The sequence below is a fragment of the Spea bombifrons genome, chromosome 4 (genome assembly GCF_027358695.1).
Source record: "Spea bombifrons isolate aSpeBom1 chromosome 4, aSpeBom1.2.pri, whole genome shotgun sequence".
NCBI lineage: Eukaryota > Metazoa > Chordata > Amphibia > Anura > Pelobatidae > Spea > Spea bombifrons.
Genome location: NC_071090.1, coordinates 91,712,368 through 91,739,851, shown reverse-complemented (window position 1 = coordinate 91,739,851; position 27,484 = coordinate 91,712,368). Strand labels below are relative to the sequence as shown.

The following is a 27,484-nucleotide window of genomic DNA, read 5'->3' as shown; positions in this document are numbered from 1 at the left end:
GCCAGTAACTGGTTCCCTAAGCTAAAGGCAGGATTACCGGGGGCAGCCTGACGGGGAGGTGGGGAGCCCAGAACTTCCTGGACCCTCTCTAGCAGAGAAGGGGTGACGCTGTCCCGGGCACTCTGTAGTCCTGTCCCCCCGGGATGGCCGGCCGGAGCCGCCGCTCGTGGCTCAGCGTTCTGCTGGGACTGGTGCTCGGCTTCCTCCTGGCCTCCCGGCTCATCTTGCCCCGGGCCGCCGAGATGCAAAGAGCCAGCCGGCGAATCGGTGGCAGAGGAGTTGGAAGCGGGCATGCGGGGGTCTGCGGCCTGCAGGCCGGCTTGAGGACTGATTACGCTGCGGTACTTGGCTGGCAGCAGCCGCTTCATCCTGATACGGGGGCCTCGAACACTGGGCTGGAGGAAGACATCCCCCAGGATAAGAACTTTCTGTATGTGGGAGTGATGACAGCCCAGAAATACCTGCAAACCCGAGCCGTGGCTGCTTATAAGTGAGTACCGGGGATAAAGCCTCATTTGCCCGTTTTCCACTCATCATCAGCCCCGTATTATCGCCGGACGCGCCCCCTATCCGGGCTAAATCACTAGCGCCTTGTGTCCCGTGCTATCTTCTATCTGTGTGTGTGTGTGTATATATATATATATTTCTTTTGTTAGTTACATGGTTGTTTGCAGGGATCAGTAGGGTTGTCATAGTGATGGGCTTCCCCCCCCATCCCATTGTGTTCTGTAACTCTAACTCCCATCCTGCTCAACCAGCTTTAAAGCCCTGCAACACATCAAGTCCCACCAGCCTCTCGGCAACATTTTTTGATTGATCTGCTAACAAACTAGTGACATGTGGTCACGCCGGTTGCACGAGATGCCATCTCTCCGGCATACGGGGTTGAATGTGGGCTTGTCGTTAATTTAAGATAAATACCTGTTAGAAATGGCTTTTTAAACTTCGTTTTTCCCCTCCAGGCCTGTTTAGTGGTTAGCACATCGTCTACACGACGACTAACATTTGCAGCGCATTCAACCTCTAGGAAACCTGTACTGGAATACATATTTTTTTTTTTTTTTTTTTTTTTTTAGAATGTCTGTATTCTATGTAATTTTTTTCTGTTCTTCAATGTCCTGCGTAGCATATTTCGCATTCATAAATCACAATGATTGTAAGAACTTTACCGCTGTAATCACAAACGTCGCCTGTAGGCGCTGGTAATGTTATGTTAAGTCATTATGTATTCACATCCTAACATTTTAATTGTCTCCAAGACCTGTTGGGAAGTCTAACGTTATACGCACAGACGGCCTTTAAGGCTCCTGAGACCTCTGGCTGACTCAGGTCTGCAATCTGCTCATTGACTTTGCCTAAACCTTTGGCGGAGTCTCATACATGGGGCTCAGGATCGGTTCAGCTTATCATACTTTGCTGATCATGCTAGAGGGAAATTAATAACTTTTTTTCTTTTATGTCATTAAATCTCTTGTGGTGCTCGATAACTGGTCATAGAACACTGTCGCTTTGATGTTTCTTTATTGGCTGTTCTTCCATGGGAAATGTAATGCCTAGAGGTTCATCTAGGAGCCGCAGCAAAACTACACGTCAAAATCCTTCAACCCTCTCTTGTCTTAGCTTTAGGAAAGCCTGACGCTGTGTTCCCTCGTTCTACTAACCCTTCCTGCGTCTGCCTGTGTTAATGCAATACCTATATTCATATACCTTTCTCGTTTAATGTCACGAAAATAAAGCCAGTAGACCGAGAAACTCTTATGCTGTTTGTTAATAGATATTAACCAAGGAAGAAACTTTTTTTTTTTATCTTCTATTATCAGAATAAATCCCTTTTGACTTGTTACCTCGTTCAGTCCCCCCTCTCCATACTTTGACAGGTGATGGCAGGATATCGGTTTTATTCTTTGACATAGATATACATAATATATTGAGTACAGAAATCGCTCTCGCTACACAGTGGCAGTCACTCAAGCGCTTTGCTGAATTATTCATGCTTGACTGCACAGTAAATGACACCCTTATCAGCGCCGGCATATTCATTTCAAATCTCGGCCATTAACGTGGTGTCTGTGAAACGCAGAAGATTAATTTGTTGGGTAAGAGTTGGCTTGAGCTGTAGCCTCGAGCATTGTTTCCGCTCCTTGTTTTTATGGAATTAGACGGTGAAAGTGTTGCCAGTTGCGCACGATTATAAGAGGCAGGCTGCCTTTTATGAATGGATGCAGGAGCCTTGTGGCTACTGCTCTACTCTCTATCTTCTACTGCCCTATATTAACACTATACAGTACAGGTTTATATAATGAGGGAGCATAGCATTTAATATCAGTGTTTTAAAGTTGGGTCCGTCTGCTTTATGCATTAGAGGAATATACACTTTATATTTGTGTGATTAAAGTCAATCTTTTAAGTTAACAGAACTCCTGCTGGCCATTTTTAAATGTAAAACACTACAGTGTTCTTTTCTCTTCTTGCTGGTCCCAGCTGCTTCTGGTGGCTTTGATATCTTTCTCCAGCCAGAGGGAGTCTGAGCCCCTGTGCGGAAATGTTCCCCGTCCTGTAAAAGTATGGGTGATTACTGATGCATCCATCTCGCGCATGTACTTACAAAAGCATCTTTTAATCCCCTTAAAAAAAAAAAAAATTCTCCTATCCTGCTGTACCAGATTTTTGTTCCAGATTCAGCTGTATGTACATTTATCAGGCTGCACATCTGTAGTCAATGCGACCTCCGTAGCTTTTTATAGTTCTCTGTACTGCATCTGCAGCGTGGCTTCACAGACTGAGGTTCCTAAAGTTCATTTCGCAACTGCTTGCCTTTTGACCATGAAACTAAAGCAACAAGCTTTTTATCTATTCACCCTCCCCGGCCAGCACGCAGGACCACGTAACTTCCAAACAAGTTCTCTGTTGCAGGGCTTGTTGCCTTTGTGTGTGCGATATTCTTCCTAGGGGCCCTGAGTGTACACTGGCAGCAGCAGCAAAGTATCTAATAAACCGCCAAGGATAAAAGAAGGCGACAGCCCCTTTTATTTAACTTTAGCAGACATGTAACCTTGGTCTGTGTGTTCGGACTATGCTTTTTGAACAATCTATATAAACGTTCTGTTGTAGGACGGAAGAACGATGAAGAATGAACTAGGTGAACATGTTAACAAAAAATGTGCAAAGCCATAATGAACGCTGGATCGTTTATCAACTTTTTTTTTTTTTTTTTTTTTTTGTGGCAGTAAAATGTTCATATCAACTTCAATGCTCAAAGTTTTATGACCCTTATTGTGTACTTTCTTCTCTTTAGTTGTTTAATGTCCTTCAATTTTGTAAAGCTAGCTTGTACCTGTATAACCGAAAATCTCAGTTCATCGCTCTTAATCTTTTATCTTCAGAACCTGGGCAACCTCCATCCCTGGCAAAGTCGAATTCTTCTCGAGTGAAGGGTCTGACACTTCCATACCAATCCCTATCATAGCGCTGCAAGGTGTGGATGACACGTACCCTCCACAGAAGAAATCCTTCATGATGATAAAGTATATGCACGATCACTATTTGGATCAGTATGAGTGGTTCATGAGAGCAGATGATGATGTTTACATCAAAGGGGATCGTCTGGAGAGCTTCTTGAGGAGCCTCAACAGCAGTGAACCTCTGTTCCTGGGTCAGACTGGCCTTGGCACAACAGAGGAGATGGGCAAACTGGCGTTAGAACCAGGAGAAAACTTCTGCATGGGTGGACCTGGTGTTATTATGAGCAGAGAGGTGCTGCGCAGGATGGTCCCGCACATCGGAGAATGTATGAGGGAGATGTTCACCACCCACGAGGACGTGGAAATTGGACGATGTGTCAGGAGGTTCGCAGGCGTTCAGTGCGTCTGGTCGTATGAGGTAAGAGTTTATTAAACCCAAGACTTCATTTGATATTTAAGGACAGGTGTATGAGACAAATGGTTTATTAAACAAGAAAATCTGTTTTGGTGATCTCTCCTACAATAACCAGTTCTCTATGCCTTTAAGGAAATCTTATACCCCCAAATTAGTTTAATTGCTAAAAAGTGGCCACACATTAATTACATAACACCTAAAGGTTACACGGACCATTGTCTGTTTTACAAACACTTCATGTATCTGCTTTTCTGATAAAACTACAAATAAAGTGACGTTGCAAAGAATTTTAAAGTTGACTGATCGGTAGCACAATTTTGGGAGGGTAGAGATGGCTGTTGTAGATGCCAGCTGAGTTGAGGTAGGAAAAGGAATAACATTAGATTTAATGTTGTGATTCCTGGGTTGGGCCAGCAGAATCCGATACTCCGCTAGATGTACACAGGTACTACCTAAAGGGTTTGGGCACAAATGGAAACCTAGCAAGATGACTGAGGAGGCTTAAAGGTGCTGTTCCACTGAAACAATGAGAACTTTGATCGCCTCTTAGATCTGACATTCTTTCTTTGTACACAAAAAACAATCCATTTTAAAAAATCTTTAGTTTCCCCCAGTACAGTCTTTGGGTTTTTACCAACATGCCATTAAATTGAGACATCTGTCCCTATGCATGTGCTCGCTGATAAATGCCACCAGTCAATACTGTACATCTGTTTTAACTAGGAAAGACTTCTTTCTGTGTACTACATTCTCTGTGAATTGGCCAAGTCAGCCTACAGCTAGTGGTTGGTGAGAATGAATGACCTTCAAGGTCACAGGCTTATTAAATGTTAGGGGCGACTTAACTTCAATCTGACATTTATCCGGGGAAGCCGCTTGTCTGTGCTAACTTCCAGAAAGCTAAGGCTTATTCATATGGACCTCCCGAAGACTGTATATCTGTACGAGCCCAGCGAAAATATCTGTGCTTAGACATCAACAAAATGCTCTTAAGTTAGAATGGACCATATGTATTTATCTTCTGACATCAAAAGTTTGCAAGGCCTAAACAGCTTGTAAATGTAAACCATTTAATCTTCTGCCAGAGTAGGTCCTTTTAGTGATGCACATGAATAGACCCTGAGATGAAAGTGTGTGTAATTAATATATATATATATATATATATATATATATATATATATATATATATATATATATATATATATATATATATATATATATATATATAATCACACACACACTTACTTTCATCTCAGGGTCTATTCATGTGTATCACTTAAAGGACCTACACTTGTGTCAACTTTTGGTGTCTCTGGTCACTGCTGCTGGAGGTGGTCGTGGTGCATTTTCTTTCAGTTTGGTTATAATAAGATGTAGAAAACATGAAAGCAGAGATCACCAGGAGTGTGTGGCAGAGCCAGCATCATCTGATCCATTTCCAATCATTATTTTATTAAGACTTCTTAACAGAAACCATATAAGTTAGCAGGACATGCCTGACATGATAGGTAAGTTTGCCCTTTGCATTTCTGTCTGGTACTTGTTGCAAATGAATGGGGGTATTCTTGAGAGTCCCAGCCCCCCCCCCCAGCTTTTTGCCATGTCAGCCGTTTTTAGCAAAAGTGTGAAAACCGTTTAGAAGAGGCCCGTCGGCAGCCATGGCTGTTATGCGGTCCGTAGGACATGGACTACCATCTACGGTCAACTAATTTAATCTTATTTGATGGTGTGCTGACGCACCCCTACCTGCACAGCAGTTTTAATAATAGTTAATGCAATTAGTGTATGAAATCGGGTGTCTTTGCCATTCCCTGCCCCTCTGAGGTTCTTGGATCTTCTGTGTACCCCGGTGGGTGCATCTCCTAATCTGTGTGCATGCAGAGGAACGTGTCCAGGGCTAATTATAGTGCAGCGCGCTGGAGCCTGGGTGCAGAGTTCTTACAAACAGGCCTTGTGCCCATACGGAGACTCAACAAGGCTCAGTCTGTAAGAGAGATACCCTCCGAAGGCCAGCAAAGTAAACAAGCGTTTTCTCGGTACGCTTGGAATTCGCTTCTGTGCTTTTCCTCACCGTTTAATTCCCCCAACGCGGTCCAATGAAGCTCCTCACTTAGTCCTCAATCTGATTTCTCAATTGCTCTTTCAGGCCAGGAGAAACTGAATGTTTTCTTAATAGTACCAAAATAAACAAACAAAATGTATCGGTACATACCCTGCCTTCTAGACCTAATATGCTTCCTGATCTGCTACCTTCGTTTAAATATGCAGGATGGCCGAGCGATTCGCCTTTTTACCACGGGCAGCCATTCCCAGCTCAATTACTTTGCGCCATTTGCATGTTTAATATTAATTGAGTGAGTTAAGGCAGGATCCTCATACTTGTCAGGACTACAAATCCTCCTCCGCTTCTGGTTGGAGCTGATATTGCAGGGAGGAGTATAACCAGAAACCAATTTAACTATAATAGTGTATGAGGGGGCCTAATTTCAACCCTTCCAGCATAAAACTGATCTGAAGATCAATGGCTCTATTTCTTAACCTTTTTATGAACAACTTCTTCACTCCGTTAAACCCCCGTTCATTCGTTATATGCCTCTCCTTGCGTTTTGTGTATTTATGTCACAAATTTAAACTCTTATGACCGTATCGTTTCCGGTTTAGGTACCCGATGGATGTTTCAATGGCACACTAATGTATCTTGGCTAAGAAGTCTGTAGGGTGCCGACCATTTGCGTAGCTGAATGTGAGACCGCGATTTTTCAGGGCTAAATGGATTATTTAAGGTTTTAGCAGTATTTGTCCCATTGGCTGGTGGGCCCCTGGTCTAATCCATAGTTAATTAAACCGGCGTGAATTACAGGAATAATCTGTACTAATCACCATGACGGCTACTCTGCGTTTAGTGTTTACCCAGATGCGCTGCTTTAGGGAATTATATTAGAAAAGATTGTTTGAATTGGTTTACATTTTTTGTGTGTTTTTTAATCCTAATGTAGACTGGAGTCCCTTTTAAGAAAGGCATGAAGACTTTTCTATGGTTTCATTAAAGCGGAGGCTTCACCCTCAAGTGTGTAAATATCCCCCCCCCATATAGTGCCTACATAATTGGCATATTGCAATCTGTCATCTTCTGCGTCGTTCCTTTTTCCATTTTGTTTTAAATTCTCTGTTCACATCTGCCTTTTTCTTTTTTGCATTGCTTTCCCCGTTTTCTCATACCGGTACCATATGCGGCCTGCATTTTCTTCTATAAATAACACTTTGATCACTGCAGTTTAACCCCGTCCTGCAGAGTTTAATGAAGACTGAAGAGCAGACCCGTATTCATATCAAAGCTTTTGTTTCCCTCCAAGTGTATCAAGATTATGTATCTCTGTAAGTAAAACAGCTCCTTTTTGTTAGAATTGTTTATATACTGGAATAACTGGCAAAGTGTGACCTTTTACATTAACCTTTTAGTGGATCAAAATCTATATTTTTGTGTTGATTGCACAGCAGCGGTTAAAAAGCTAGTGTTAGTTCTTAACATTAGCTGCTGCATGTGTGTTATATACTTTATAACGAGGCCACTATACAGGGCCGGGAAATCCTAAACGGATCCAGTCCGTGTGCCCGGGGCTTCGTGCCGGAGGAACACTTGAGCCGTAATCTTTGTGCCGAGTTAGAGACGCATGCTGACAATGACCAGCTCTGACCAGCTCAGTTATTTATACCCTTGAGGCCTTAATATTCTGGGGGTTTCATAGACATTTTGACCAAGGTCCAGCATATAGATTAACGATGCTGGCAATCACCCAGCCCTGACTTTACTAGAGATACTTGCTGGATAATAAAGCACACTTTAGAAGATCTGTGGTATGGGGAGCCCCAAAACCAGTGGCTACAAGTGCCTCGGGGGTTCTCTGATAACCGTGTTATAAAGAGGCAGCTCTGCTGGCCGGAACGGCTCGGTACTTGGTATTAATGCGGGACAGCGGAACGTGTCGCTTTCCTTTAAGGCTTGTAAGGGTTTTGTGAAAACATTGCTGCTGCTTGTTCTGGAATTTTTATTTTCCTTCCTGCCCAGTGGAAACTGTAGAGATAAGTGACCGTTATCTCAAGTGCCTGCTTTATTATACCGAATCCGTGACCTTTTTACCCTTCAAGCTTCAAGGCTCCGAAGCAGCTGGTCCTCGTATTTTAAAGGGCTTACTGTGCGCCTTTAATGCCAGCGGCCAGTTAATGCCGGTTACATGGTGAGCTTTGCATCGGGATACTCGCAGTTATAACCATCTTTCGTTTTCTGTTCCCATCTCCTGCCACGACATGCCGCTCGCTGGGACAAAGTAGTCCGGCCTGTAACTTGAAGTAGTACGCCCTCTTATCACATAATAATATATATATTTTTAATATAGAAACTTTTTTACTGAAAGAGGAAATGAGCAGTGAATGCATGTTACTGTGCCAAACAAGGTGCGTATTATCCAAAGACATGCATAGATGAAACCACAGAACTATCTCGCTCAAAGGGAGGCGTGACGCATCTCTCATAGACTGGAATGTTAAAGTGCAATGTATTAAAAAAAAAATTGTGTGTGTATGTAGAAAATTATGGTGGTCCCACTCGCGGGACCTCCTGACCGACCCCAAATGCCAAGCCAAGGGGATTGGAAACCTCTCAAGGCCTGAAGACAAAGCCGCTCTGTGTTCTTTGTATTTTATTTATTAAAATAACTCAAATTAATAAGGGAAACTTTTAAAGTGCACAGTTTACTTTCTTAGTTTTTTTCCGGTTAGCCAATGTTAGGTGTTTTAACGTCTCCTACTTCACACAATTATACTAGGAGGCCAGACTTTGTGATACCGCCTGTGTTGTACAATGCAGCAGCTCGTCTAGGCAGACAGGGAAACCCTACGAAAGCTTGGACCTCATTAGCATTGCCGTAAAGAATCCCAACGTGTCTTGTGACTGACAATAATGGCAGCCTGCCGATTAAATTACGTTTATTGGAACAAAATGGGGGGGGGGCAGGTCTTTGTCAGTGCTAACCCGCGTTAGTCAGATGATGTAGTCTGGTATGAGTGTGAACTCCCAGGGTCCTAAGAAAAGGTTAAATAAGTGACGTAGAGTGCAAAGCATCTGAGTGTCTGTGTTTGATTTGTGACTTGCTGACTCGGGTCTCACACCCAAGTGAGGAACAAGATGCTCTATGAATAGCCCAATTCTTCCTCTGTTTCATAGTTGTGTAGTTCTGTAAATTGGTAGAATTCCCCCCCCCAAATCTTTAGCTGGAAAAATGCATGTAAACCACATGTGTGGCAGTAACGGTTCCCCTGCGTTATAATGGTGAACTCCGCATAAAACTATTATTATTACAGAACAAAAATCAGAATAGAAGCGTTGCCGGATTCATTGGCACTCTTCACATTTACAGGGGAACTGTTACATCCGAAAAGCAAAAGCCAAACCGAGCTGAAAACATGCGTTAGGTTAATTATTTCTCAAATTTCCCTTTCCATTCCTGTGATCTCTCAACCCAAATAGGATGTTATAACGCGCTCCCTGGCCGTGGCTGCGCATGAGCCTACAGCACTATAGACTGTGTGGGACCTCTCTAAAGCGTTCTCTATAAATGTTTCCAGCCAGCATGATGTGGCCCAGACGTGGCATAAAGAGAAAAGTGATTAGTGTGTATCGGTATACGGTAGGGGTAATCCGGAAACGCATAGCAGGTAAGTGTGAAGGCTTTCTCATTTCCCTATAATGTCATGGCCCCTACGGATCCCCGAAATTGACTTTGTCCCGTGATACTGCAGTATATTCACAGCGTCCTCTTCGTTTTTTACTTAGCCTTTGGGTGAAGACGGCTGCTGTAATTATCTAAGGAACTAAATCCGCTTTTAAGCTGCCTCGTGCTTTGTAGCAAGTCTGATCTAAGCATGTCTGTCAGTCAGGTTCTCCATGCGCGGGGATATATTGGCCGAGGAGTAGGTAATTCTTTTAGGTCCATAAAAATTTATGCTTTTATGTTGCGTTATACTGTAGTGAATCCGGGGCTACCATTTTTATCTGAAAGGCTTGTGTATTTTGAGTGCTAATACTGTGAAGGAATCCACGGGCCTCTCGGGACTGTTTAAACTGATGCTCCTTTATAGGAATTCCACCCCTGCCTCCCCGACTGCTGTAAAAGGATAGCAGTCAGGATATGGCTTGCGAAGGGGGGATAAGAAAAAGAACCTTACAAAGCCCACATTGTTCAGCCCCCCTGCCCAGTTCTTGCCCCTAGGAATGGATATTGAATTCAAGTTATCTTGTGATAAGTGATGGGTTACAGAAGCATTTTCTGCACAATGGCTCAGTCAGTCAGCCGAGAACACCTTCCGCTTCCATTTAATTTGTGTTAAAAGACACTTTGTCATCTTCATGGAATGCTTAAAACGTTCCTCTTCGGAGAGCAGCACAGAGATCCCTTCGCCTGCCCTTTGCTGGGGATTTCTTTTGCTCAGTGGCAGGAAAGATGTGATTATGATGCAGAAAATCAAAGTGGGAAGAATTTCCAAGTATAAAGTAGCTGTCCTGTAATGCATATTATATATATGTGTGTGTGTGTGTGTGTGTGTGTGTGTGTGTGTGTGTAAGCTGAGCTACACGTCATGCAGACTACTTGAAGGAAGGATATGCACAGTGATTGAAACTGGAAATCTTGTTATGGCCATATGCATTTAAAATAACTTTGGCCATTGCTTTATAAATCACTAGCTGCTTTCTCTGGGCGTTTGGCGCTTTTTGGTTGCCAACAGCGAGTCACTCATTGCTCCCGAATTTCACGATTACATTGCAAATACGTGTATTTATAGTAATGTACACAGACATCTATATGATGGACTGTACAGGTTAAAGCCATGATGCCGCGAGTACTGTCACAATTACCGGGAGCAGTAATCGAGTAGATCCCTGTTGATGCTATTTAGTTAAGGTTATATTCCGCGACTGACCAGTGGTTCATTCTGCTCTAGGCTGGGGGGTCCATGGTGGGCAGTAGCCCCTCGGTCACCAAACTACAGATCATTCCGTCGGAAAAACTTTCTCTAAAGCAATATAAGCAGCAACCCGTGGGATGTGAATGGACTTCCCTCCCTAATCTGGTGATAACCGCCACAATGCGTGCGGACGATAGGCTACGGGTTTAATCTTTCCTCTTCCGATTCCCAGCGTCTGCTTTTTCTCCCTTTAGAAGACACATAAAAGCCAGTGTGTTTGGGTGTTTATTTTTGAGAACTTGTTGCAGTTCATACGGCAGAACAGGAAGTCTTCTGTTTTATGTACAGTTCAGTCATTGTGTTTGTTTACAAGTCTACATTTATCTCCTAGCTTCTCCAGTACGACGTTGGTTAATAATACAGCTCTAAAAGATCTTTCCTACAAGGTTTCTGTTGGTTTGGCTCGTTTAACGCATGGCTATATGGGAATGTGTTCTGTGCGCTAATAGAAAGCAACATGTTTTTTTAAAAAGCAAAACGTGACATATAATCCGGTTTTATAATAGTCATTAGTGTAGCTGACAACGGTTACAAATAGTACTTCGTTGCCTCTGTAGTCTAGCACTTAATGGACTAAGCTGACCAGTCTGCTCCATGGCTGATCCGTAGCATCGGACCTATGCGTAGAAGTCTATAAAAGTATTGTATTTATATTGAGAGAGAGATATATATGCAGTTGACTCAATTACTGTAGGCACAGATGTACAAAAATATCATGCGACATGAAGGTTTGCACCAGAATATAGAAATTGCCTGCCCTCCTCTTGTGTCGGTCGTGTCTCATTGCGCATGGCATAGAGCTGCCGAGGCATGAATGACGAAGGGAGCGTAAGGTGGCCTTCTCATGCACTGCAGTGTTTCGGTGGGTTTTTTTGTCTCCGCAACACAGCGACTCAGCAGTCACCACCGGAGTAAACCTGCGTGCGTGGATCAGCCTCGCTTCCTGTTTGCCGCTGCGCTCTGTGGTTCTCATCTTTCCTTTTGTATACATAATTTGTGTTCTTCTAGGCTGTGTGGTCGACACAAGTATTAGCGTGTGTGGAAATGGCCCATGCACACGGTCTGCTGGAACTTGTAACACATCTGGCAGCTGCTCGAAACGTACCGTGTTTACGGTTAATAGTAGTTGTGCACAAAGCCTTTCTTCCAATAACAAACAGTATAAAGTCTGCTTACGTGATTCTGTCTTTGGAGCAAAGGCTGTTTAAACTAGGGAATCCCTGCGCGACACAGCTGGACACGCCAGTGTGCGTTACAAACCAACTCTCGTAAGGAGTACAGGGATCCCTCCTTCCTTCCCTTATGGCATCTAAGAGGCAAGTCTGGTTCAGTTTATGGGAAGAAGTGATCTATTTTATTTTTGTAAGACTGGTTCAGGTAGAAGAGCAGGTCCCTCCATAACAACTGCCATTGGGTTTTAACCACTGAAGCGGGAGTTGGCTGGAAAGTTGACGCTTCAATGGAGTAATTTATATATTCTGAAGCCCTCATAATCGTAAAAGAAAGAAAAGTAAAAGAAAATGGTCCCGTAGGCACGTTGGCTGTCTCCTTAGGCTGCCTGGAACTCTTTTGTGAGAGCCAGGACTACAACTGGACTGTGAAGAGTATGACTCTTATAGGCATTATAGTGCATATGACAGCTGGGGTGTCTCTTCCACGTTGGAGCATAGTCTCATAAAATGCTGAAAGGAATTACTTTTACTGTATGGGGATGAGCCTCTAATCCCTTAGTCATGTCTAAATTATTAGCACTGCTACCTGGCTTCCTTTAACTAGAGTAAAAAGGGAATTTAATTCCCTTGTTTTATGGTCTAAGAAGGCTTCCTCGTGTGTGTGAATGTGTGTGCGTGTGTGTGAATGTCTCTTGCAAAAAATGGGTTCATTCTGCTAATCAGTCGGTCAGGAGTTGTACTGAATACTTTGTTTAATAGTCTGACTGTCGGGTACTCTTGTACTTTAGTGTATTTGTAATATTGTGTGTCACTGAAGCATTTTAACATGTCGGCTTTGTGGGTTTTTTTTGTTGTTTTTTTCTTTCTTCCAGTGAGTTAGAGATTTAAGTAAAAGGATTTGTTTTGGCATATGGTTAGTGCGGATAAAGGGAAGTTAGCAGCTCGCCTGTCATTAGCAATTCTATGTAATTAAAATGAAAATTCTCGGAGGCCAAAATTGAATCGAGCGAGAGATCTGTGATCGGCTGAAATCTCGCAGCATTATCAGGTATGGGCTGGGCATTAAAATTTGGCCCTGGCATTTTAAGGCCGACAGCCAATAAATGTGGCGGCCAACTGCTGGATAAAAGCCAATGCACGCTGCTCTTAAACACGTTTGCCGAGCGTAGTCACGCACTAACGCACAGGTATAGCCGTGCAAGGGGTGATTAACACAGGAGGCACCTGCTGCCAGTCCGTAGCGCTTATTCCCATGGTGCCAGCTTTATGGAGGGCCAAGTCATGGACATCTGGAGAAACCTTTCGTAGGGCAGTAGCTTGCTTATTTTGTGTCCCTTTTTTAGTTCTGCCAACAAGCCAAGATTCTTGCAAAAGGGGGCTGGCACTGTAACCTGGTTAAAAACCTGGTGTTTTAGACGCATTTAAGTTTTTCTGTGACCAGGCATTGTTTTTAAAATACCAGCATGTTTCTCATGCTTTCAAATGTGACAATGATTTAGAATGTAAGTCTGCATGATGCCAGGTTCATAATTTGATTATTGTGCAATTGAAAGAAGATTACACTGCAGTTTATCGAATACCGGGGGGTTTTTTGTTTGTTTTTTTGGGTGCCTAGCCTGCTGATTTGGCAGTTTTTGCTACTTTTTATCAATGTGCAATAAAGCATTCATTGTAATCGATAGATTACATTATAAGCTGCTTAACATTGCAAATGTTGCAGAATGTGTGAAGTGCCTCACAAAGAGCCGGTTCATACCGGGATCACGAGCCAGAATGCCAGCAGGTAACGGCCTCTCTCTGAGTAAAGTATTCATTTCTGTAGCCGCCGTCAGGCTTTGGTTTAAGAAAGAAATGCCTTGCACCAACCACCTAGAAGTCTCTCGTGTCAGCCGTGTTAACGGACTTCACATTTACATATACCATCACAATAACTTTGCCGGACTTCATTCCGCATACATTTTAGCGGCATTGCACTCTGAACCTGTCCTTGAGTCTGAAATCTCTTATCTGTTAGCAGAATGAGTAGCAGTATTAATGGCTGATTGACCTGTTACTATTGTTTTCAATAAACTTTTTTTGTAGTTTTAAATGTGGCATAGCTTGTGCTTTAGCCAACTAGATACGCATTGGGTATAACGGCTGAAGCCTACAGCAGCTTAACAGAGAATTAAGAGACTCCGCTCCTCTATTCCACACGGCCGGCTTGCTAACTTGTGAGATGTTTCGCCCCATGGCTGCTGCTTCTCAGACTCTGCTGCTGGATTCATGTTTTTCTGGGATTTGGGTGGGTTTTTTTTCCCTCCCTCATTTGAATAGTCGTCCTCTTACTGGAGTGATGCTTTTAATCCTGGAGACACACACATGAATGCAAGAATCTAATGCCAAATGTGTGCATTCATGATTACTGTAAATTGACACTCCTATGGATCAGCTGATCAAAACTTAAAGGCCAGAGGCTACAAAAAACTTCCCACTTAGCCACATAAGAAGCCTGTGCTCTATCGTACGTATTTGTATGTTTAGCCTCTCCTGCCACCTGATTTATATCTACATTGCTTTCTTGCATTGATTTCTAGGTCCAACAAACTTTGTTCCATGGTTGTCCGTGGCATTCATACAATTCTCGATTTTAGTTAACAATTGGTTTTATGCTCTTTTAAAATTTGTCGGGTAGCTCGAAGGTGCTTGAACACCATGTGCAGTATTCTATTGATCACCTATACAGTACGTTGAGGCCCTTCCTCGCATGGCTGCATATTTCTCGAACAGACTGCGGATCTTTTTTTTTTGGTTTGGTTTTGTGTCTTGGCCTCGGCTTCCTTCAAGCTTCCAAGACCCTGAGATTCAAACTGCTGATGTTTCTTTATTTTACAGGCAGTAGCCATATTATGGCTATGATGTCAGCATTCATGCTTAAAGCTCCTTTTATCTAAAGCTATTCTGTAAAGAAGCCCCTCTGTACTTCTATATCATTCTGTTTTATTTGTACTGTATTCAGGAGTCGTGTATATGTAATGTTTGCTGCAAAAAGTTGCTTAAATATTTATTCCTACATCTTGCGCACATTCTCGCCTACACATGCGCCACTGAGAAGCGAACACTCGCTACCTGCTATCATATTGGATCACGGATCACGTCATGTGAATGCTGATGCAGCAAGTGGTGTCGGACGTCCTCGCACAAGATATATAATATGTTAATACACATCCGTATTTGTAACCGTACTCTGACTTTAGGTACAGGACTTCTGAAGTCCACTCAAGATCCTACTGCCTCTTAGTGTCCATAGTCTAGCTAGAAAATGAGACGCCTGGCCTTGGAGAACCCTGGATGTGCTGCATGGAAACCATGTATAGGGAAAACCAGGAACCAAGGGGCACCCGTGCAAAACCTTATATATGTTTTCCTGATCTTCAAATAACAGACGTGGTGCGCAAATACCGCACTGAACTTCAAATGTACCGCATACAGAAAGGAACAAGAAACAGCCGTTCCTTTTATCTAGTCTCTTTTCCATGTATAATTCTGTGTGTAACGAATCGCAAACCAGCGTGTCCCTTCCTGTGGCGAGTGCGTTCAAGTAACTCGTCCTTCGTTCGGTGACTGAGCGGTTCTCGGCTCGGTGCGACAGCCCGGCTATTACTTAACACTACGTTCGGGAAAGCAAAGGATTTCTTCACCGTGGGCTGGTCAGCAGGTCGAGACGTGAGTGAGGTAATTAGTCATTTACAGGTTAATCATTATTTCTTTATAGTGACGTTTCACCTGGATCACACCTGGGTGCAGTTATTTCCTCTTGGATTTTTTTCTTCTTCAAAGGATGTTTCCTCATTAGGGCAACATCTGGTAAATCGTAACGACAGAGTAACACTTTGCAGGGAAACAACTGCTTCTGCAGTTTATTATTGGTCGGGAAAGTACTTATGGCTAATTCTATAGCATTTATGTGAACGATTACCCGCTCTGTAACTCTGCCCACATATAAATGAGCGGGAACGAATGTTCATGTAATGTACCTGAAACCTCTGCCAATCTGTCCCCAAGTGTCACTTTTTGCCCCGTTTAAATCCCTTTCAGATGTAAAGACCAAGGCGTTTGGAAATATCACCCTTTTACCAATTACCTGCTTACCTTTTCCGTTTCTTTTTGTATCAAGCCACCCTTACACTGTGCTTTACAACCCTGTATATTTTGTGTATTATTGTTGTGTAATTGTTTATAACACTAGCTAGTATGCTTGGTTCTTTATAGCCGGCGCTGCAGACTCTGGAGTTGGCGGTCCGTATGTGGAATTGTGATTTTCTGTTACCTTTCCGCAAGCCGTGCCGTTTTCCTTCCTTGTGTTACTGCTGGGTTTGCTCTCTGGGGAGCCGATGCATCTTACGCTGTCTGCCATCTGCGCACCTCCTCCTCCACCCATTTATTTTCTATCTGCCATGAAACATATGCTAATCCAAAAGTCCGGAGCCAAGGAAATCTTAAAGGTCGTGCAAAGTCGCCTCGCAACCCCACAGGGCTCTAGGGCTCTTATTGTGTTTCAAGCAGTATGGGTTATCATTGACTATGCGTTTTAAGAATGTTATTTTAACAGGGACCTCGGCCGCGTGTTGCGTAGTTATTAATACATGTCTCAATAACATGCTTATTCCATGACTAATAAAGTGTGCATATAACATGTCTATATCTAGAGGAATGGGACTGGCCATACAATAGTGTCTTTCAGTGAGAATGGGCAGGAAATTAAGCCACCAACTTTGTGGGAAAGTCAACACAGGACAAAGTAAAAGTGAATGGTTTCTTCTAATAGCGATCAATTCATGAGACAAGAGCCTCCTGCAGTGCACGATCTACTCGACGCCTTTAAGATGCTCGAGGATCTCCTGCCGTAAACCCGCATTGGCAAACGCCGTGTCCTCGGAGCTCTGGAACCGAATAACTCAAATCCTTTTTAAACTAACTCTTAGCGGGCTGGAATTTCACAGTCGCCCTTCTTTAGCAGCGCTGCTTGTAAAACTGATTCAGCTTTGTCTTGGTAATCCTTACGTGTTCAATGTGCAATATAATGAAAGGATTACACGTGACAGATTTACTTTGTGTTGAAGTAGCTTTGTGACCGAGTAAACCTGTGATCCTTCTACTAATATTTGGTGTGCGTGAGGTGCTGCTGTAGCTGAAGTGACCACGTCCCGGCAGGGGAACTGGAGTGTAAATCGGAGACCGTCCTTATTTACCGTTGGCATTAGCTAAGCTGCTTCGGATGTTTGGGAACGAATGGCTTTGTTACAAGTATTGGGAATCTGCGTTTGTGCCGGGTTGCTGTGTATAAGCATTTTCCTTTCTAAAAGCTGGCTGTGTACTCGGTCCTGGCCGTGTGTTTATTCTTGGTGGAATGTTAATTGTAGGACTGGGCTGGAGCAGTAAAAGTAGCAGTTGGATTGTCCTCCCACAGCATAGAAAACAGCATGAGAGTGGAACGCTCTGCGGCGTTATGTCCAGGAAACCCCAAATCATCTGTTGTGTTTCTATTTTCGCTCCAGCCTTTCTTGCTGGTCGTGAGTTAAACCCTTAATCGTTTCTTGCTGGTGGCAGATGGCCTGGAGAGAGAGGTGGCAACTACTTGTCTCCAAAAGCCATTCATTCAAGAACATGGTTCTAGTTTGGGGTTGCTCCCTTCCCTCTAACAAAAAAGGAACATTTTTCTTCACTGATTCCTACACTTTTTTGTTTGGATGGGCCAGGCTGCTCCTTGTGTCTAAAACCTGTGGCCGTCCACGTGCCGATACCACGGAAAGATAAAGGATCCTTTTTTATCGTAACATGTTCCAGTTGTGGTTTCCCTGGGGAATTTGTTGCTCTGTTTGTAACATTTTAAATATTTTAAGCATGAAAATAAATAACGATTTCTTTTGAACACAGCTTGTGTTTTGTTTTTTTCTGTCTCTAGCTGTGTCATGGTAGATTACGTGCAGATGATTACATGAAAAGGAGTTCCATGCACAAAGTTAGAACACCTTTTGGACAGGCTCCTTCAAGAAGAACTTTTACTCCCGGCATCTAAACTTTTGTGATCTTATAGCGGTCACCATAGATTGATCCAATCTTTCCTTAATAAAGTTGTGTGTGTGTGTGTGTGTGTCTTAAACATGCAAGGGCGAAGCAAAGGTCATATTTGAGGTCTCTTACAGTAGGAACGATGGTCTGAATGGGTCTTATCGCTATACAGGTGACTTGCTTGGCCTCAACTATGAATAAACCAAGCCAGAGATGACAATACTGTTCAAGCTGACTGTCTCTCAATGTCACTGTGAACCTAAAAGCTGTCCGTGTGACCTGTTAGCATCTTTAAATGTACTTGGCGTTTTCTCGTCTTCATGTGTCCAATCTTTAAAAAATAAAAAAATAAAAATTGTTTTCCAATTCCAAGTTGGGTTAGGGTTTGAATTCTAAATCAAAATATTTTCAAAGTGTTCATGTGCGTGTTAAATATTAACATATGGCCATTTCTTCATACCTACTAATATGCCAAGGATATCACTTGGCAAATCAAGGGTCACCTTACTTACCCGTTTCTATCTGCCTCTGTGTCAAATAAAATGCTAGTCAAGTCATAAGGTTATGAGGCAATTGATCTCTTAAGTATTTTATTGCTTTATATGTTTAGATAAGCAATGAGTGAACATTCCGATCAAATGAACATAACTCCCCCCCCATCATCAATAACACTTGTCGGGTATTTTTGCGGAGCCGAGTTGATCATGCATGCAGCTCCACGGCTGCCTTACACGTTTGAACCCTAGATGTACTCTTCAACTTTTACATCCGCCATCTTTAATATCCTGCTTAATTTTTTTGATTTTGCTTTTCCGAAGAAAATGCGAACCAGGTTCTATTTCTTCCTTATGAGAGCCTCGAGCTGCTGACGGGCACCGGTTTCATCTAAAATGCTTCCATATTGGAACCAGACACAAGGATGTGCGGTTCCTGTTTGCGAGGATTTAAACCCCTAAACTGGGGTGCGGCTTGAATGTGTCCCTTCTCCATTTATATACCGTTATTATATGACTCTTCTGCTAAATCCTGATCTGTGTGTTTTATATATATATATATATATTTACCCTCTAACGATCTGTACTGATTAGTATTGTAGATAACCCAGATAGTTAATATGAAAATATTCTGTCGTTTTCTTTGAGGATAGTAAATCTTTTACTTGTGCACACCCGGTTATCTTCCTACTGCCGTGTAAGTGCCGTTAAACCGTGTTACACATGTTGTAACTCTTGCACTCGTTAAAACGTTATCATAGATGTCTGTAGTTACCCCATTTTGTGAAGTGGTGCAACTAGATCCGTTGACTCTTAAGTGAGTAGCAGTATATGAAATAAAGATGGATCTTATTGCAATGCTGGTAGGGAACTATTTATTTTTTATTTTAACACTTTAGGCTTTATTCCCCATGTTTTTAGTGTTTTTAAGTCTTAACTCAGGCTAGTGTACATCTCGGGTATAGGCATCAATTTAGTTATTCCCCATTGGCGATAACTTTGTATTGGGTTTAATTGGGTTTAGTGGGTTACCTGACTGGTGATGTCTACCTGTTTCCACCACGAGAAGCTGCCACTGATCTGTGCGTTTGGCGTTTGTTTCCTTTTCTTCCTTTGCTGTCCTACTTGTGGGGTTTGCGTCCATCTAACCTTCAGCTCTCCCCTCCCTGTCTTTTCAGAACTACGCAATTTATTCTATTAGTTCAGGGCCGCAGAACTCGAAGGCCGCAGACACACCAGGGACTGTGTATTCTTGCCTTAAACAAGTAGTTCAGTGAATTTAAATGACGGGATCTGTGCCCCGTCTGGTGTATACAGCCCTGGGACCGGAGTGTAACCCTGTATGGGTTCCTAAATTTGCGCTTGAAGAAAACTATTCTGCAGGACAGGGTGAGAACTCGGGGCAGATAATGGGGCGTTCCTTGGAGACATTGTAGCTGCTTGCCTGCAGAGAGCGGACACCTCTTCCAGTCTCACATTTTAAGCATACAGTGTGAGCATCTTTTTGTGTCTTTTATTTCTTTGTACTTTATTAATTAGGGTCTTAATCAGTCCTCGGTCTGGTCTTAGAATCAAGATAGCTTTATGCCAATCACCTCCATGTTTCTGGTCCTTCTCCGCTAGCCTTCCGCTGGTGGGAGGCTGTTCCGCGTCTCTAGTAGTGGAAGTTTCTGGTGACGTACCCAAAATACCTTTTTAACGGTTAATAAAATATATATGTACATGTAGGGCCTTTATTCCTTTGTACGTAAGTGAAATGATCTTCGGGTCCTCCCTTTACATAGTGTAATATATGCCTCTGTCCTTATTCCCTATATGAAAATGTCTTGTGCTTGAATATTTTAAATGCCACGTACACAGCTTTGAGCGTAGTCCACACGCTGTCTTCTGACTGCAGCAGGCTAGCTACGCGGTTATCTGGCTGGTTTTAAGCCTGTGGGTAAAGATTCATGTGGTTGGTATGGTGCAACAAAACAGACATTTCTGCCTTCTAAAACTGAAACGTTTGTGGCTTCCTTCCTAATTACGGATCTATGTATATACTTCATTAGACTCGAACGTTAAGCTCGTGTGGGAAGGTGACTGTCTCGTGTCCGGTGCCACATCACACGCTCTCTCTCATGGGCTGGCAGGAGAGCTCGGTGCATATTTCTACTCCCTACATCATGACCGCTTGGTTAAAAATACAGCGTTAATGATCATTTGGGATAAAGCTTTAAGTGCAAATGTTATTTTGAAATATATATGTTTTGCAGGAGGCTTATTATGGTCGTAATATACTTATAATCCAGCAGTAGGAGGAAACCCCTAGTGTTGGGGGTTGCGAAGGTCTGTGTGAGTGTACTCTGCACTGTACATGCTGCAGTGGTAGGGATCACTATGTCTAGTATCCCTGTGAATTAGTTTGGCTACACCTATTATGTGTACATTTTAGGTAACCCGCACAAAGCTACATAAAAATGCCTTTGCTTCTTCTTTTGGCCCGTGTTCTATAAAAATAATCATGCAGGTTTCCCATGCTTCCTTCAGTAGAAGAATTATGATCGCTTTCCGTAGTAAATTTTAAATACACCCAGCAATTAGCCTTCCCTTGACTTAGCTGAAACAAGTCACCCGGAATGACCTGCTCAGACCGTATAACATGCCCGTACCCCGACGCACCGTAACCGAGGACTGCGATACCGCCGCTCGTTTACACCAGCATTACAACGACTACTGTTGGCTTTGGCAAAAATCTACAGGTGCCTCGGACTGTGTGACGACCGGCATGTTTCCTTCCCACGCCAGCCGCTGCACCCTTGTTGAGGGCACTTGTTCAGTCTGGCTCTGTAGCTTATCACGTGTGTGTTTTGGAAGGGAAATGTTGTTTTCTTAGCACAGGTCCCCGCTTTTTCTGATTTCGAGATGTCCTTGCTCTTTCTTTCTGTGACTTCAACCTATACACGATGTCCAGTACGATTAAATTATATGTTATCGTACCTAGATTACTACGGCACAAGAAAGTCAACACGGGGTGACCGCCTTCAGTTTCATGTCAACAAAAAGACAGACTTTGGTAAATGTTAATAGCAGCGATCCAAGAAATCAATGATATGCTTATTAAATAATATCGTTCAGATGGCTCGTAAGGGTCATTGTACATGTTGTTTTAAAGCAGCCTTCACAAACCCCAGTCCCCGTTTAATATGTAAAATGTCTGAACTCCATGATGGTAAAAGAAACCATCTTTCCTTATCTGACCTGAAAACGCAGACCAATAACGCCAACACTATCTCGTGACACACAGAGCTTTTTGTGTAGAAGACCTGTGGCCGAGAAAGCAGACATGTATATGAGAGGGCCTTATATCCTTTAGGTATGCTGCGTGACAGATGACTATTCACCATGCCGAATATGCAGAAGAGTAACTTGGTCTGTTCGGCCTTTTCCCAGTAGGCACGAGACACATCTCTGATCTTTGGCCCGCGTGCTAGAGGCGTCTACCTCGGACTGTTTGATTTTCCTTTTAAACTGAAACTTTCAGACATTCCATTAATCCATCACTTTTTTTTTTTTCTGTCTGCTTAATCCACGGCTGGAATTATTTTGCACAAGTAACTATTTTTAAACCGCTAATGGTTTTGAAACAAAGACCAGTAGTTCCATTTGGCTTTAGTGCATTTTTAAGGAGAACATTACATTGCCTCTGCACAAAGAGAGAATTCTGAAGAATAGCATTAGGAACCCATAGATTGTTCCTGCTGACGGCATCTCATTTACCACTTTGTGTCAGAATTACTATATATGTATATATGTGTATATGTATGAACTACTACCTTAAATAAACCTTTAATGTGTTAAATATTGTATATTTAATGTATTAAAAGCAAGCTTGATGTTCATGGTGAGATCATATCTTCTCACAATCTGTATGTTCTGCCTAATGTATCTTTTTATCTTCTAAAGTTGTTTGGTAAGAGTGCGAGAAGAGGAAAAACAAAACAACTTCAGAATAGCAAATGGCTTCTGTGAACATTTTTAACCCCTTTACGTCCAGCACAATGGCCCATGCTGCCATTTTCAGGGAGCTTTATATCCATGATGTAATCATTTTAATTTCCTTATTGTTTTAGGGTGGAGGAATGAATTTTATTTTTTTGGTCCAGATTTCACACCTGTCGTATGAATATTTACAATGCTAAACGATGGGTCATTATGTATACATATCTCCTGAAAGCTCTTTCATCATAGTATAACTATATATTAAAATAATGCATCAAGGAGGAATCATATCTACGATTTGAACAAATGCATCCCAAGAATGCTGGTTTGTTTTTTGTGTGTCCAAAACCGTTGGTTATGTAGGGATTAAACCTATTTCTTAAAAATTGTCAGTTTCCCTTTCACTGGAGAGCTGAAGAATCCCGGCACACACTAGCCACGTGGCTACTGCCATACCCTCCCTCCTTTGGGAAGTCATTTTCTGTACATTTATTTCCAAATATGTGTATTTTAATATAATTAATCAAAAGCGGGGTTAACAATAACGGCAGCTCATATCTGTGCATTGATAGGCGTCTGACCATTTAGCCTTGTTCATGAAATGCGCTGCCCAGGAGTCTGTGGCAAACTCCCCAGGGATGCTCCATGGGCAGTTGGCCAAGTTTATTATGGACTGGGCCTTATTTTTAAGTCTGTTTTTAGCCCATGCACTCCACTCCCTCGGACAGGCGTTTTATCTTCATTAAAACTCAACAACGCCACCGTCTTTTCAGTTGGACTTCCGGGTATACAGCTCTTTATTGGGTGTCCTTGCAGCTTAAAAGGCATCTCACAGGTTATGAGTAAATAGAAGTGAGAACTTTTGGCTATCTACATCTAAATGTGGTGTCTCTTAAGTAAAACATAAGACCTGCCCGCTACGCTTTACTGCTTTGGCTGCTTGAAAGCGTTTCAACGAATGGGATCACCAAATGCACAGGCGCTCAACGGTCTGGATGTGGGGCCGGGGGAACGCATGAATGCTAAACATGTGGTGGGTTCTGATACGGGGGCTGGGGAAATGTTAATTGCAGGGTAACTCAACCATCATATGCAGTGAAATGCACACGCAGGCTGGAGCGTACCGTTTAACATTTAAGAACTGCCCATGTGAACCCTGCAGAAAATATGTATAAAAATGCGATTCATTAGGTGCAGGAAGTGCCGCAACGCTTCGTGACTTAGGTTACCGTGCCATTCAATGTCATGATTGTATTGTGCAATGCGCATCTGCCGATTGAATTAACCTTGCAGGAGATTTTGGGATCTCTAATGGACTGCACTGATGGGGTGGTAGATGGAACATCCATCCAGCAGAAGTGGCTAATGCTCTGTGCAAATTTAAACATCCATAGGATAAGGAACCTGAAAAAGTACCTAATAATAAAGTCTGAGTCTTTTACAGCAGGAAAACTTGGGCCGACTAGTTGAGCTATTACATTCTGTGTCACCAACTCCAAGAAGAATGATTATCTTGTTCCATATGGTTTTATCCTCTTGTGGCTCTCTCATGGGCCATACCACTGAAATATACATTTTCCTTTTCCCTTGGCTAGGGCCGTGCCTGAAGGGCATCTTTGCAGAAGCTGGAACAAAATTCCAGAGCCATGACAAATTTTTTTTTTTCCCCCCATTTTAAAACCTTACCTCAGCCCTAATCTTAAATGGATTTTATTATCAGAACTTTATTTAATCTTCTCGATATTGCATTTTTAGATTGATAGTGTCACCTTCAAGGTGTGTCAGTATTTGTGTAGCAGTTCTATACAACTCAAATCTCATATGCAGACAAGTATATAGCATTCTTACAGAAAACACTTTCAGTACAAACCCCAAAAAATGTTCTTCTCTGCGTGTATCTGTAGTTACTAAGTAACGGCTCTTTGCTATAGCCCCCTTTGCAATGTGTCTTATTTCTTGGGGCAGCAGAGATGTAATCTTGCCTATCCACGTAGCTGCGTATCGTACTCCAAAAACCAGCACCTGCCATGTTCCTGCGCAGATGGCTTCACATAAATCTAGCAGATCGTTTCATTTTTCCATTTGAAGATTTAATTGAATAAAAACACAAACTCTCCTCTCTGCCTGGTTTCGGGTCACATAATGAAACCTTCCTAGAAAGATTGTGAATAAGAGGAGTATTTGGCATGTGTAAATGATTCCCCCATTCAGTACTAGGGATGATTCTAATACCACACGTTGCATAGCTGCAGGTTAGGTGAAAAATAATCTATATGGCACTGCTGTATAAGCATTTTATTAAGTTGACATTAATTTAAGAAATTTAGTTTATTACTCGCCTAGTGCCAGGACTAAAAAAAAAATCTGGAAATGTATGACTTACAGTATAGCTTCACTATAACCAGCCTCAGTCTATCGCTAAAAAAGCCCAGATTCCGTACATTCTTGTGGAAAGCTGATCATTTAAAGGCTTTTCATTGGGACCGTGTCCCCCCCCCCCACCAAAGTTGATTTTTTTAAGTGTATGGACTAGAAGGTGAACCTGGAAGTTTTTTGGATGTGTTATAGCACGCCTTTGTTAATTAAAGCTAGATATTTTTTTTCTCTCTCAACATTGCTAAAGGGACAAAAGGTCAATACACATTCTTCTAGCCGTCAAAGAATTGAATTTGCCTTCAAACTATGTGAACTAAAATGTTGCAAGCCCACCGTGACTGATTTTTTTTTTTTTTTCTTAATATGTTTACAGATGCAGCAACTGTTTTATGAGAACTATGAGCAGAATAAAAAAGGCTACATCCGTGACCTTCATAACAGCAAGATTCACAGAGCTATAACACTGCACCCGAATAAAAACCCTCCGTACCAATACAGACTGCACAGTTATATGCTGAGTCGGAAAATAGCAGAGCTTCGGTACAGGACAATCCAGCTCCACCGGGAAATTGTTCTGATGAGCAAATATGGCAATACAGAGATTCATAAGGATGATATGCAGCTGGGGATGGCACCATCTTTCATGAAGTTCCAGCCAAGGCAAAGGGAAGAAATCCTAGAATGGGAGTTTTTGACTGGCAAATATTTGTATTCAACATCTGACGGGCAGCCTCCCAGACGGGGAATGGATGCTTCTCAGAAGGAGGCTCTCGATGATATTGTAATGCAAGTTATGGAGATGATTAATGCAAATGCGAAAACACGAGGTCGTATAATTGACTTTAAAGAGATCCAGTATGGGTATCGCAGGGTCAATCCAATGTATGGCGCAGAATACGTTCTTGATCTGCTACTGCTCTACAAGAAGCACAAGGGGAAGAAGATGACTGTCCCTGTAAGGAGACACGCCTATCTCCAGCAGACTTTTAGTAAGATACAATTTATGGAACATGAAGAGATAAACGCTAAAGAATTGGCAAACAAAATAAACAAAGATTCAGGGTCGCTGTCATTCCTTTCTAATTCTCTAAAGATGCTTGTTCCTTTTCAGCTAACTGCATCAAGGGTTGAACACAAAGAACCAAAAGAAAAGAGAGTCAACATCCTGGTTCCTCTGTCTGGGCGCTTTGAAATGTTTGCCAGGTTCATGTCCAACTTTGAGAAGACCTGCCTCGTTCCCAATCAAAACGTGAAACTGGTCATTCTCCTTTTTAATTCCGACTCTAATCCAGACAAGACGAGACAAGTCGAGCTCATGAGAGACTATCGGGTGAAATACCCTAAAGCAGATATGCAGATATTGCCTGTGTCTGGAGAGTTCTCCAGGGCTCTGGCTTTGGAGGTTGGGTCCTCTCAGTTTAGCAATGACTCCTTGCTTTTCTTCTGTGATGTGGATTTGGTGTTTTCCACAGAGTTTCTTCAAAGGTGTAGAGCAAACACCGTTTTAGGGCAGCAAATCTATTTTCCAATTATATTCAGCCAGTATGATCCAAAGATTGTCTATGCTGGACGGGTACCCAGTGAAAACCATTATGCCTTCACGCAGAAAACCGGCTTGTGGAGAAACTACGGTTTTGGCATCACGTGTATCCATAAGGAAGATCTTATCCGTGCAGGAGGCTTTGATGTTTCAATTCAAGGCTGGGGGCTTGAAGATGTGGACCTTTTTAATAAAGTTGTCCAGGCTGGGTTAAAGACATTTAGGAGTCAAGAGGTAGGTGTGGTTCACATCCACCACCCAGTCTTTTGTGACCCAAACCTTGATCCCAAACAGTACAAAATGTGTTTGGGCTCCAAAGCTTCTACGTATGGTTCTACCCAGCGTCTAGCCGAGATATGGCTTGAAAAGAGTGACCCAGCATTTGGCAAAACCACTCACACAAATGACTCCGTGAGGACAGCCTAATGACCCAGCGCTGCTGGGGGGGAAAAATGAACATTTTCATACTGACCTAATTTATTTTTTTTTTCCTTTTTGATAAATCAAATTATAGTTTTTAGAAATATTTTGTTGTGTAGAGCTCGGCTGTTGATGAGCTTCTTGAACAAAAAATGTGATCAGTATTTGATTTCATATTTTAAACATAACTTGAAGTTTAATAACAAATCTACATAAACCACATTCCTTACATCCCTGTGTACTCTTTCCTCTACCATCCAAAAGCCATAATCTTGTGCATACACCTTCTATGAAGACATTGCGATGTACCTGGCTTACCAGGATTTACAGCCCTGGTTCCCTAAACTTGTATATTCTGTGGTCACATTTTTCATTTTATAGCGGCAGACAATATGCAAAGCAGCTCTTGTCCACGTGTTTGGTTTTATTTTTCTTTTAAATCTGGGCTTTTTTTTCTGCTGCCATATGTGCTTGGGGTTGTTCGACCTTTTGATTTCAATAGAAGTTTCTGATGTTTACACTCCACTTAAATAAAATGGTCAGATTTCGTCTAA

General features: G+C 42.4%; 1 protein-coding gene across 1 annotated transcript; it reads left to right on the top strand.

Annotated features, from left to right (window-relative positions):
• On the top strand, window positions 1-27,484 carry CHSY1 (chondroitin sulfate synthase 1). Its single transcript, XM_053464784.1, has 3 exons — window positions 1-490; window positions 3,384-3,879; window positions 25,344-27,484. Exons 1-3 carry the CDS (start codon window positions 144-146, stop codon window positions 26,934-26,936), a joined length of 2,436 nt encoding a protein of 811 aa, XP_053320759.1. The 5' UTR covers window positions 1-143; the 3' UTR covers window positions 26,937-27,484.